Below are 14,520 nucleotides of genomic sequence, written 5' to 3'. Positions count from 1 at the left end.
TTAAGATAAACGTTCTTCTTACCGGTCTTCCGCCTGTGCTAGTCCTTCTAGTTCCCGTTATACTAAGAAGAATATTAGTAAAAGTGCTAATACTTCTAGGGATAGAAGTACTAATAATACCGTTAATAATAACATTAAAATAGAAGAGGAGGAGGCTCCTATTACTACTGCCGGTATTTAAGTTATTATTTAGTTCTTTCCTTCTTCTTATAAAATAGCTTTATATAGTACTTCTTAGGTGCCCCTAGGATGCCCTATTATTAGGAATTAACTTTATACTTTAGGGATGCCCTTATTCTAAGCTTTAGTAGCAATTTATATAAAGGCAGTGCACTACTATAATCCCTATATATAATAAACGGGTAGTATTCCTATAGGTGCTTTATAATTTCTTAAAATTTTTAATTCTTTATAGGCTATCTTTTTGCTCCTCTTTATACTATTAACTCTATTACGTATCTCCGGTACTAGACCAGATACTCTCCTTTTATCCCTAAGGGGTCTTTCTAAATCCCCAAGACCTCTTCTTATATTACTACTACTCGTTATTAAACGGCGTCTTCTTTAGATAGTATCTCCAGTAGTTCTCCTATAGATCTTATAGGCTTCCCCTTATAGGGTTTTAGGATCCCTATTATAATAGCAAAATATTTCCGTTCTTAATACCTATGCTTAACCTTATAGTTTTAATTTATAGGGTCTTCTCTATTATCTTATTTATAGCGTATCCGGAACCGTTACTAAATCTTTACCTTTAGTCCTTAGGAAGGTTTTAATTACTATATTACATCCTAGCTAAAGGTGCTCCTTAGGTTCCCAACTATTATATACCTAAAAGTATCTTTCCTAATAAACTAAAAATTTGCGCTTCTTTTAGCGCTATCTTTAGTTTAAAATATCTTCTACATTCCATTCTAGTTCCCTATTAATTTCGCTAGGTAGTAGCGGTTCTATACTATCTCTTCTCTAGTATAGCTTTAGTAAGGAAACATAAAATATAGGATATATTAGATATAATTTTAGCAATTCTAATTTATAGGCTTAATTTCCTTTAGTTTTCCTAACTATCTTAAAGGGTCTAAGCTACTGGTAATCTAGCTTCTTTTTAATACGCTTTATTCGGATATTTTTTTTATAAATAGTAAGACTTTGTCTCCTATCTTAAATTCTTTTAGCATATATTTTTTATTATAGTACCTTTTTTATATAGCCTAGGCGTCTAGTAAGTGCTTTTTAAGTTCTTCTTTATAAATTCTTATTTACTTAATTCTCTTGGATGCTGCTGGTGCCTTTCTTTTAGGAATAATATCCTTAACGTTCTAGGGGTTATTTGCTTTTACCCCAAATAATACTTTATAAGGGGTCATTTTTATACTGCTATAGATACTTATATTATATATATATTACGCTAGAGCCAACCACAATATCTAATTATCCTATTAATAATTAATATAGCAGTGGAGGTAGTGTTTTAATAACGCATTTAGACGCTTCGTTAGCCCATCTATTTATAGGTAAAAGGCGGTACTTATCCTTTACTATATTTTTAATAAGAGATAGAATAAAGACTAGAATGCGCTGTTAAATACGGTACCTCTATTAGACATAATTCCCCTAGGCGTACTAAATAAGAGCTACTATTCTAAAAATAGATCTACTAGTTCTGCTACCGTAATTATTATTATAATAGCAAAGTACCCTAAGAACTTTATATATCTGTTAATAATTACTAAAATAGCGTTAGTAACCTCTCTAGTTCTTATTTTAGTAGGGGGTAAGCCTATTATAAAATCTATTATTAATTCTAATATAGGTNCTTNCGGAATAGNAAGCANTAATAACTCNCTATATAGGCGATNTCTNGANANNTATACCCTTTAGNANNTATTATATCTTAATATATAGTCCTTAACCTCTTTAGACATTCTATCCTAAAAGTATTTCCTTTAAACAGCCTTAAGGGTTCTATTGGCACCGTAGTAACCCCTAAAAGGGTTATTATAAAAGATCTTTAAAATTTCGTCTTAAACTGCTTAGTTCTTTAGGATATATATAGCACCCTTAAAGCGTAATAAACCCTTTTAGTCTTGCTGCTATAGCTTCTTAGTAACTCCGGCTCAGTTAGTCTCTACTATATCTTTCTACCTCTCCCTAGAAATAAAGGCGTCCCTTTATTATACTTAAAGAAGAAAATCTAAAAAGGTTTTATATAAATCGCTTACTTCCGTTTTGCCTACCGCTATTATAGATATAAGGCATAGCATGAGACGTTTTAAACCATTAGTGCTAGTAGATTTTCCTACCGTTATATAGTATGCTATACTGCAGATAGATATCTTACCTATCCCCCTTAGATCCGGACGCTTGCAGCTAATACACTATTAAGTTAAAGGTGCTATAATACCCCTAATATATCCCGCAGAATTTTCGCTAATTCTAGGGTACGCTAACTTTATAATATTTGCCTAGCCTATAACCTAGTCCGTAACTATATCCTACAGCTCTATAATTATAGCGCTTCGCAGCTGTATTATTAGGACCTTTACTTTACTATAAAATTCTATAATTCTAGAAAAAGAGTCTTCTTTCTTTTTAAGCAAATTTTATAATATAGGAATTATTTTCCCTATACTATCCTGAATCCTTCCTATCTTATAATCTAGACGTCTTAATAACCTATTAGTGGGATTTATCTTTCCTAGGCGGTACGTAATTTTAAAGTTATACTATAATAGTACCTTTACCTATCTAGCTTGTTAATCGCTTAATACCTTTATAGTTATAAAGTATTTTGGGTTATTATGGTCTATGGGGACTTTAATAGGGTAATTACTTCCTATATAATAATATCGCCAGTGCTTTATTGCTATAACTATCGCGAGCAGCTCCTAGTTATATATTATATAACGCTATTCTATAGGGGTTATTTTCCTTAACTAAAACGCCATAAGATGCTATTTTCCGTCTTTTAATTAAGATATAATTGCCCCTAGGGCGAAGACAGATATATCTGTTTTAAAATATATACATAGCTCCTAGTAGAAGTATATTAGGATAGGCGCCGACGTAAATAAATCCTTTAACCGGTCTATAGCCTACTTAGTAGCTTCCCTAAATATAAAGGGTCCTAACTTCTTACTATTCTTAGATTCTTTTAGTAGATTAGTAATTAGGAGTATTACTTATAAATAGTAAATAATAAACGTTTAGTAGAAGTTCGCTATACCTAAGAAAACCTATACTTTTCTAAATATTATAGGGTAGGGCTATTCCCTAATAGTATCCACTCGACTTTTCTCTATTAATACTCCGTTAACGCTAATAATAAAGCCTAGAAAATTAATACTAGAAGTATAAAATATGTACTTTTTTAGGTTTATATAGAGCTTATATTCTTATAGTCTTTCTAGTACTATTTATATATAGTGCGTATATACTTTATAGTTATTAAAGTAGACTATAATATTATTAAGGTAGATTATATATATCGTGTCTAATAGGCCTAAAATATCGCTAGTACGTTAGTAAGCCCAAATGGCATTACTAGGTACTTAAAGTGGCCATACTATATTTAGAACGCCGTTTTCTACTTATCGCCGGCTTTAATCCGGATTTAATGGTATACATCTTTTAGATCTAATTTTGTAAATATTTTTACGCCTAATAGCCTATTAATAAGCTCCCCTATTAAGGGTAACAGGTAGTAATTCTTTATAGTAATCTTATTTAGTGTAAGGCAGTATTGCTAGGGTATACGGTAGGGAGCAGGCAAGCCGAGCATGAGTCACATAGGGAGTCGATGGAAGAGGACGATATAGTAAAGAGTAGGCAATAGCCTCGTACGGAGACGAACCGATGAGGAGGGAAGGGCTGCAAGCCCGAGGTGCTTATAAGGAGGTGCCAAGCCTAGCCTTTGGCTAGGCCTTGGCTACCCCTTAGAGCTCCTAGGCGATGCAGCCGAGTAAGGACCAAAAGTACCCTTAGATTTAGCGCCTAATAGTTAATATAGAGGTAAAGGGTCTTGTCCTTCTTAGGTATAAATATAATTAGTACCCCTACTGGGCTTATAGAGGGCTAAATCTATCCTCTCTAAAGATTATCTACTATATATTAATGTAATACCGCTAGCTTATTTTCTAATAGGTTATACAGTAGTCTAAAAGGAGGTTATTTGTCCCTTATATCTATCTTATACTTAACTAATATAGGGTTAGATAAGGTTTATATAGCCTCTTTATTAGAAACATCCTCTAAGTTTATATATTCCTATAGAATCTCTAGTTCCTTAACTATATATAGCCGGACATCTGAAAATAAATATCCCGTATCCCCGTTCTTAGTATTAAGGGTAGTATATATAGTATATACCCACCCTTCTTCTTATATATAGTTTAAGAAAGTCTTTTAATCTTTAACTATAATGCGCGGTTAAGACTTCCGATGTTAATACAAAGCTAAAGGCCAATTAATATCTGGATTAACTTAGCGAAGCTATAGGTATCCTAAAACAAGGTTATACCCCTTAATTTCTACGGTATAGAAGCGTATCTCCTATATATCCTATAGACCACCGCGGTCCTAGCTAGCTACGGAAAAAGCTTATTCCCTATAGTATAGAATCCGGTAGCCTCTAATATTTTAAATAGTACGTACCTGCGAGCTACTAAGGTCCAAATCCAATTTTTTTTACTAGTAATTAAAAAATAAACCCTATAGTCGCGCTACTGTTTATAAGGCAGTCTTACGTTACCTATTTATTATTAACTTAAATAGAGACAGGAATAACTATACAGCAGCTTACTCCCTTCTTCTCTTACTAGCCTAGTATAAGGGAGTAAAGATCTACTAGGCTCTTTCTTTTCCCGGTTAATTTAACTCTCATTTCTTTTACCGGCAGAAGCGCTTTATATAGCCCTTTTTACTATAGTTATAATAAACGCGTAACTCTTAGTTCCACTTATTTAAATTAGGGTTTTGCCTATTATTATTCTAGGGCTAACTAGCGTTACTCTAGGGCTTTAAAGCCTACTCGCGTTGTTCTTCCATAGAGTAGTTAGGTTAGAATTTACCCCTATTATTAAAGCTAGGTCTAGTCCTACGCTCTTTATTATTAGCGTCTCGTTCCTTTTACTTACCTAAATAGTCTCTTTTAGTATTCTTAATCTAAGTAGCTTTAAAAATAAGCTTTTCTTAAGAGGTAGGAATTTCGCCCTTCTCCTATATAGCCTATTAAATCTTAGATTATAGCTTAGTAAGTAGCTGGTAAAGTTATATAGTGTTATCCTATAGGTCTAAGTAGGGTATATTATCTTCTAGTTCTTCTAAGTGGTTTATAAACTAGGCTATACTCTAGCCTTCTTGCTGTTTAGCGTTATAGTATTACTAGTTATAATCCATTTCTTAATTAGTAGGGTCTTAGACCTAATTAACTAACCAGAACTTAAGTTTGCTAAATTTAAGGGGTATAGTAAATTTCTTCTTATAGCGTATCTATAAACTCTTAATAGTACCACGTAGGAAGGTAGAAGCAATTAGTATCTAATTACACTTATTAGAGTAACGTTTTGGATCTAGCTAAAACTTAGTTTTATATTAATGGATAAAATAATTATAGTTCCGGAAACTATTACTATAGTACTTATTAGGTTCCTTTATACGGAATTTAGGGTTTTCTAATATTATAGCGTAGTGTGGCGTTGCCACTTTAAGTCCGCTTTATATCTAGGGTGTTTATACTTCCCCTAATTGTTCTTACAATTATTCTTAGTAGTTTTAATATACTTATTTTAATTATATCTTCAAATCCTTTATTTTTTATAGGGTCTTATATAGTAACCGCTCTAATAACTCCCTAGCGGTAATTGTTTTTAAGGGTCTCGTAAGGTTAGATGGACTAGCCGTAGCTTCTTTATAAGAAGAGGGAATGCGCTCCTCTAGGGAGACTCTCTAAGCCTTTTATAGTAGGGGCGTCGTTTTAGGGGGTAAGGAGGTATAGCCCGTCATCGTTAATTAATAGCCGTATATTCCTTCCGTAAAGGATTATAAGTAATTAGAATTATAAGAGGCTAGTCTAACTAGAACGTATAATTATTTAATTAATAGTATAGAATAAAAGTTATAGGTAAGTAGAAGATAAGTTAAGATAGAACAATCTTTATATATAAAGGACAAAAGCTTTCTAACCTCTTCTATTTAGAGACTAATCGCTAGTTCTTCTCTAGAGGAGAACCAGCTCCCTATATAATCCTTTTAAGACACTAGTAAAACCCTTCACCCCTTATCTATCTAACTATATCTCCTAGGATATAGATAAAACATAAATAGGATATAGACAAAACCTTCTACTGTCTTATCTAATATATACCTTCTAGGGGATTCCGTTATATAAAGGCTCTTATATCCTTAATGTTCTTAGGTTCTTACTAGTTTATAATTACTTTAACTTTCTTTAGGTCTATTTATATACTATTTATAAAACAAGGAGTCTAAAGTATAGAACTTCTATTTTATAAAACTTGTATTTATCTATATTTAATTATAGACTAGCTCTATACAGGGCTTATAGAATAAAGTTAACGTATTTCTAATATTTAGTTAGGTTATTACTATATATTAGGATATCGTTAATATAAGTAGTATAGAAGATGTCTAGATAGGGGCGTAGGGTATTATTTATATAATATTAAAACGAGCTTAGAGCATTTGCGAGGCTAAATAGCGTCACTAAGTATTTAAATAATCTATACTAAGTACAAAATGCAGTAAGCTATTTATCTCCTTTTACTATACAGAGGCGGTTAAATATGGAGATAATATTAAGCTTTATATAGTAGCAAGCCTTACTTAGTCGGTTTAGTGTCTCCTATATTAATAGGATTAAATATTAGTTCTTAACGGTAACGGCGTTAAGAGCTTAGTAGTCTATATAGAAGCGTAGACCGCCGCCGGGTTTCTTAACGAAGATTACTAGTACGGCTATAGGTAATAAGCTTACTCTAATAAATCCTTTACTTAGGTTCTTATCTAAATACTTTTATAGCACTTAGAGTTTATTTTAGGACATTCCGTATAGGGGTCTAAATCTAGGCTGCTTTCCTTCTTTAAGTATAATCTTATAGTTGTATAATCGGTATTCTAGTAGCTTATTAGCTTCCTTCTATAAGAATACCTTTAGGCAGTTATGGTACTCTACTAGTACCTTTATAGCAGGGTTAGTGTACTTCTTTAGTGCTAAGGCCTTCTTAATATTAGCTATAGTAATAGCGAAGATTGTATATTCGGGTTTCTTAGCAAGTTGCGCTAGTAGGGTAGCTCTAATTATATAGATATTTAGGGTGCTAAGCTTACTTAGATTGTCTATAGTTTCTTATTTAGGTTTAGGTTTAGTATTAGGTACGGAGTTAGTATTAGATTTAGGTTTAAGTTCTTTAAGAATCCTTTTTATAGTAGAATACTAGTCTTTCTAGTATTTTTATATATTAAGTTTAAGCTTCTACTTTGCTCGGGGCGGTATAGTACTTAATAATAACTTATAGAATTTAGTAGAGTTTTTAAATCCTTAGTAGATATTAGTAGAATTCTTATATTAGTAAAATTTAGTAAAAATTTTAGACTAGTGGATCCTAGTGGATTTTTTAGATTTTAGTTTTAGGTCTAAGTAGTAAGTTATAAGGCACTTCTGCTTATAACGGGAGGCGGTAAATAGAAGCTTAAGGTTGTTTTAATTAATAGTTACTTTATATAGCTTTATTTAGGGTTGTTTAAAAATTACTAAGTAACCTAGGGTGGTAATAAAAAGTTTAATTAATTCTTTATAGTTTAGGTATTAGAGTCTTAGGAATACTATATAGGTAATACAGCCTAAGGCGGTGCGTTTACTATTAAATCTAAATATATTAATATACCGGTTAAGGGGGGTTAAGGTAAAACTATTATCTTATATAAAGATCTTATTAATAAATCCTATACCGCTAGCTCCTGTATTAATTAGGATTTAAGCGTTAGCCTATTAACTATCCTACTAAAGATAGTAGTTAATAGTTATACTATAGTCCTAAGAGTTAGAGTTCGTAACGTTAAATACATTTAATAAGATTTTATAGCAGAGCCGTCTTAGAGAGTAACTTAGCTCTAGGACCTTCCTTTTAGAGGTAATTAGGGTGGGGTTCTTATAGGACGTTAGTTAGAGCTTAATTTTTATAAATAGTGCTTACTACTTATTAAGCTAAAGCTAGATAAAGATTAGGGACGGTATCTAGAGAATTAGGGCAGTAGGCTACTAGTGTTAACTATTTATAGATCTTTTTAAAAAGGGGCGGAGTAGTAGTTAAAGAGGTGGGAGTTACTTCTATATTTAAAATAGAGGCCTAGCTTAATGCGTCGTTCTTATTTAGAAGACCTTAGTAGGGTATATCCTAAGGTCCTAGTATTAATATCCATAGCGTTAGGGTGCTTAAGCTAAGATAATTTAGTGGATATTTGCGGGGCTATTATATTATATTAAGGAGTATATTTCAGTATTAGGCGTAGTATATTATTATACCGTTTGTTAATAATGTTTGCGTAGGTATTAAGGGCTCCTAGTAGGTCTACGCCTATTAGGGAGGTTTTTAGTTTAGGGCTTAGGGATTTAATAAGGCTGTTAATTAGTGCGGAGTTATTCCAACCTATTTCCCTTACGTAACGGTTAAATTCGGAGAAGTATACTAGGAAACTTTTTGTTCCTTAAGCTATATAGTTTATCTTTCTCTAAGTAGTAGCTTAGCGGTTTAGGTTACTGTATAAGGCTTTAAGAAGTATAACTAGGCTTTATACTAAGTTTGGCTAAAGAGGTTTAATAAGGTTAGCTACCTCTTCTTCTAGTTAACTTAGGGCGTAATAGAGTTAGTTAGTTTTAGTTAGGTAACGGTTAGCATTACTAGTTAACTTATTTTTAAGCTAGCTTAGAAATAATTAAAGTTCTTATTATTTACTAGTAAATACTAGGGGGTCTAGTAGTTATTTAGATTGTTTTAGTATAGTAGTTAGTTTAGGGTGGATAACTACTATAGGTTTAGGACTCTCGTTCCGCGTGTTTATCTCTAAAGATAGCGTTTAGTTTTAGGGCCCTAGTGTAGGTATCTTAAGGGTACGGACTTCTTCTTAGAGGTCCTTAATTAATTATTAGTATTATGCTTCTTATTTAGCTTATTATTAATTTAAAGTAGCTTAGTTCTATATAAGGGCGTCTATAAAAGACTTTTATATCTCTACGAATTATTCTTAGAGTGTAGATATAATACTAGCGGCCGTTATAGGAGCTTCGGGTTTATTCTGCATATTAATAGTATAGGTAGTTAACGTAATATAGTATTACGGAGTAAGTATAAGCGACGATAATATATAGCAAGGTAGATATTATTAAGCTATATATATAAACTATATAAGGAGGTTAAGACGTTGCGTAAGGAAAGAAGGTAGGAAAATGGGAAGAAAGGGTATATATTATGGACTTAGTTGCTTAGTTAATACGTATACGGAGTAGAATAGGATTTAGGTAGTAGTCTTAGCAGAACTTAATAGGATTTAGTAAAACTTAGTAAAACTTAGTGGAATATAGCAGAATGCGGCAGATTGCCGTTAGATTGCTATAGATTGCGGCAAATTGCGGTCTTGTAGTCGGTTTTTAATCGCTAAGTTGGTGGAAACAGGTGGACGTATATAAGGTATTATAGGGGTGTCCCGTAACAAATGGACTACCTAAAGACGATAGGATTTAACCTAATTAATAAAGATCCTTGCGTATTTCAATATCGCGAACACTAGGACGCCTATCTCTGCTTATATATAGATAATATTATAATTACGGCGGCGATAATACTAGTAATTAAGGCCCTTAAGGAGCTCCTGCGGAAATAATATAATATTAAGGACCTAGGAAAGCTTTGATTCTTTCTAAGGATTTATATAATACGTAACCAAGTTAATTAAAAGATTGCGATTATATAGGGCGCCTATATAGCGAGGATCCTTAAGTCCTTTAAGCTTACTAGAATTAACCTAAAAGCGATACTAATAGCTACTAGCCTTTAATTAAGAAAGCGCTACTTAGATAACCTTATAGATAAGGCCTATAAAAAGTAGTACCTAAAAGCTATTAGATAAGGCTAGACTTGTTAACGGCTATAGGAAAGCTATTATAATATTTAGCTAACCCACCTAATAAATATTAAACGCTCGTTAAGAGAGTATTTAGATATATTTAAGGCATAAAAGATTATAGAATTATATATAGTGGGAAGTAGTATAACCTAGAGGTATATATTAATATAGCTTATGGTAATAATCTAAATAACCGCAAATTAACTTAAGGCTAGTTTATTAAACTAACTAGAGCTCTAATTAAATGGGCTTTAAAGAGGTAATTAACTATAGCAACGTTCTTTACGGTAGTAGAGTACCTAGCGATTAAATCGGTACTATAAAAAGCGATTAAGATTGCGACCTTTCTAAAAGTATTTAACTATAACGGTATGGACCTAGCTCCAATTTAGATCTATATAGATAGTGCGAACATCTAAGTACTTACTAAGGGCAAGCAACTGGTGCTAAAGGAGCGCTATATAAATATTAAGCTCTATAAGATTAAGGATGATATTAAATAGGATAGGATTAAACTATACTATATACTGGGTGTAGACTAGCTAGCAAACGGCTTAATAAAGGCTCTACTAAAGGTCGCCTATAAGGCGTTTAAGATGGGTATTAGAGTTATTAAAGTCTCCTAGGTCACCTAGGCCTAATTAGGAAATTATACTATAACTAGCGGAACCTTAGAATTAATGCCAATTAACTTAGTTCCAATTTTTAAAAGCTTACTAATACTACTTTTCAGCATAGGAGATGGGCGATTAAGTGTTGTTAATATTCTAAAATTCCATTTTTCCTAATTGCATTTCTTACTACTTATACTACCCTTACTTATTAACTACAACCTTATAGAGTATGGTGTAGTTATCCTAGAGGAGTTTCCTATTCGCTAGAGCTTATAGAGCCTAGGGGGGGGTGTGTTAGTAGGGGGGGGGGTATTTAATCAGTCTCTTTAAGCTTAGCGACGTGTTACGTGATAGTGCGCGGGCTATCGTGTAGATATCTTCTTGGGGCCTCCAAACCCCTAAGATTCTTCCTTATAGAGTATTATATGTATCATTTCTATCAGCCTGCTCAGCGCCTAACAAGATCTATTTATAATAACTTAAAACCTAGATAGAGACAAATCTTTACTCAAAGCACCTACCACTAGATTATAGTCTATATTAGGGAGAGAGAAAAGAAATATAAAGGCAACTAGGCTCTTTTCTCTCTTTAAAGAAGTTATTTTATATAATAATAAAAAAGAAGAGAGGCGCTTTTTCTATTTCTAGATAGAGTTAGACTTGCTATTAAGCAAGCTGGCTTAACAGCTTGCTTAGCTTACTTAATTAGTAATTAAGCAAGCCAGCAAGCTAGAAGAGGGCCTGCTTACTTACTTACTTGCCCACTTAATAGAAAATATATCTATATAATTTTGGTAAAGGTCTAAAGTTCGTAATAGACTCTTAGTATTATAGTTAATAATTTTTAAGTATGCAAATAAAGTAAATAGGACTATTTAGGTAACCACTAAGCCTAATTAACTTGTTTTTCCGTGCTAAGCCCTTAGCACATCCATACTCTAGAAAGTCTTCCTTACTATACCCCCTCAACAACGTTACCAATTTACTTATTCTCTTTTATTCCTTTTATTAGCTATATCTTAGGACCTTACTAAAGCAAATCTAAATATAACAGCTAAGCCTATACTAATAATTACACTATCTAAAAACGTCGCGCCTAATAATAGTTCCTCTATAGATAAGATTAATAATAAGACCAATTATAACGGTATTAACTAGGACCGACTTAAAGTATACTAGCAGCTATATAAAGCTTTAGAAAGGAACCCTAGCTTTATTTATAAGTATAGATATCGGCTTTAATATCGTGTTAGTAAACAAATATACTAGAAATGCGTATATTACTATTAGCGCTCTATACTAGGCGGCCAATTTAATATTACTATAGCTACTTCTACTTCTAAAAGACACCTTATGGAGAATAAAATAGGCTATAGATATAATAAGTACGGTGAGATTATATTTGAGATAAAGAAGCGTAAAGCAACAGTTTTAGAACTTCTTTATAATAGGTATATAATCTCTTAAGAACTTACAAATAAACTTATTAGCGGCTTTAGCGCAAAGCGCTTTAAGTAATTAGTAATTAAATAGATAACTATAAATAATTACCCTCTATAAGGGGTTAAAACACCTACTTTTGGTAGTATAATAGCTACTGCAAATCCTAACGCTAAAAGCTGTATTTAAAAGAACCATTAATTAATTCACGTCTATATAATGGCTAACTATAAAGCCTACTAACCAACCGTATATAATAAACTTGCGAACCCCCGCTTAAAGCTTTACTTCTTATTTAATAGCTAGACTACACGTAGTGGTAAGCACTTACTTACTAGTGTTTGCGTTTATTATCTTAATTATAAGGGCAGAGTTATTAACTACTTAATTGCTCTACTAGAGCACTCGGCCGCTATACTAGAATTAACTACGCCGCGGTAATTGGCGATGTTCTGGCTCATTTTAAAGTTACTAAAGAGAGCCTTGGCTATTTTATTACTAATAATACTAGAAATAATAACACCTACTTAGATTATCTAGCTACCGTCTTTAATTTTAGGAAGAATAATTAGTATATTTAGTGCATAGCTTATACACTTAATCTTATCGCTTAGTTAATTATATTTAAAAAAGATAAAGACGTATATAAGAACGATTAAGAGAACGTACTGGTAAGTTAGCGAATAAATATTCTCTTCTTACTTACTTACTAACTTCTTGTTACGGCTCGTACAAATACCTCTAAACCAAAGCTTATAGAATGCTGTATTACAAAGATACTAAGCTAAGGAGAAGGGAAAAAAGGGGTCACCAGGACTGATGTAAACAAATATATAGGGTGAGCCGCCAAGGCGCTAGCTCCAGGCAAGCCAATCGCGGGTCGGCAGAATATGGCAGAATTTGGCAGGTAATGTGCGATAGCGCCGTTATATCACCCCCCTCTTTAAAAGAAAGCCTGCCCTTAGGCTTAGTTAGAAATAGGGTAGTACTAGGCTTATAAATATAGGATTACAAAATATAAGATAAGGAGATAAAGGGGACATAAGTGCGTTCGGACTAAGTATAAAAGGCAATTATAGGAAGTGGAAGTACTAGGCTAGAAAGAGTAGCCGCTAAAAGTCTTAGCGCGGATCTAACTAATTAGACAACTTCGACCGGCGGTTAAAGTTCCTAGATATCTGAAATTTTATAATACTGGCAGAATTTAGCAGAATTTGGCAGAATTTGGCAGATAGCTATATTAGGGCTTTAGGGCGTTTTTATCCCTATATTCTTCCAGTAACTTATTATCTTTATTATACTAGCATTCCATCTATTCGTCTAGGTACTTTAGGGGTCCAGGCGTATTAGGGTATTAGTTATAAAACTCTTTAAGCTTCTAGGGGTAGCCTATAAAGTTCTACGTAGGGTACCAGGTTAGGTCTAGATTATAGCCCTTCTATTAAATACGGTATTTTAACGTTCCCTATACTATCTTACAGGCTAGTATTTTATTAACTTCCTATTTATTATTACCGTTTACTTAAACTAGTAGGGGAAGCTCGTTCTTTTGTCTAGGTAATAGGTTATTTATAGCTTTCCGTAACTTATCTGGCGAGAAAATAGAATAAACCCTAATTAAATCTAGGAGCTTTACCTTATACGAGTTGCCTATCTTCTTAAGAACCTTATACGGTCCTACTATCTAATAGTCCAGCTTATAGCTAGGTCGTTCGGTTTTTTAATTCCTTATTATAATCTAGACTATATCGCCAGAGGCAAACTTAGGCTCCTAACGGTGTTTATTTGCCTACTGTTCTATTAACCTTTAAGCCTTTTCTAGGTTCTTATAGGCTACCGTCTAGGCTTCCTCTAAGCGTTTAGCGTACTATTAGGCCTTAGCATAGAATAGCTTCTCTTATACAGTCTAGGGTTTTTCTAGCCTTTTCCAGTTAAAGCTTATACGGGGTAAGTATCCTATTTCTAGCTAAATTAGGGCAAACCCTATAGAGTTATAGGGTAGGGTTGCTTAGGCATAGTCTATTAAGGGTAGTAGTTTAGACTAGTTATCCTAGAAATAGTTAATAAAGGGCCTAAGCCTCTAGTCTAGGTACTAATTTATAATCTCTATCTGGCCGTTTGTCTGGGGGTAGTAAGCTATAAAAAGCTTTAGCTTAATACCTAGGATCTAGGTAAACTTATTCTAAAAGGCCGATATAAACTATAGCCTATAATTAGATATAATAGTATCTAGTAGTCCGTAGATTTAGTAGATATAATAGATATATAGCTAGGCCGCCTCTTTAGCATTAATATTCTTATAATAGGGAATTAAGAACGGGCGTTT

At 32.9% G+C, this 14,520-nt stretch overlaps 1 protein-coding gene across 1 annotated transcript; it reads left to right on the top strand.

Moving 5' to 3' along the window:
- Positions 1–12,059: 12,059 nt before the first annotated feature.
- K441DRAFT_543905 (uncharacterized protein) lies at positions 12,060–12,221 on the top strand (the record flags this gene model as incomplete). The annotated part of the gene is made up of 1 exon (XM_067642754.1): positions 12,060–12,221. A coding segment is annotated over one exon (162 nt), but the record flags the coding sequence as incomplete, so codon positions are not given.
- Positions 12,222–14,520: the final 2,299 nt, after the last annotated feature.

The sequence above is a fragment of the Cenococcum geophilum genome (assembly GCF_001692895.1).
Source record: "Cenococcum geophilum 1.58 unplaced genomic scaffold K441scaffold_7, whole genome shotgun sequence".
Classification (NCBI taxonomy): domain Eukaryota; kingdom Fungi; phylum Ascomycota; class Dothideomycetes; order Gloniales; family Gloniaceae; genus Cenococcum; species Cenococcum geophilum.
This window is presented reverse-complemented; position numbering and strand designations above follow the sequence as displayed.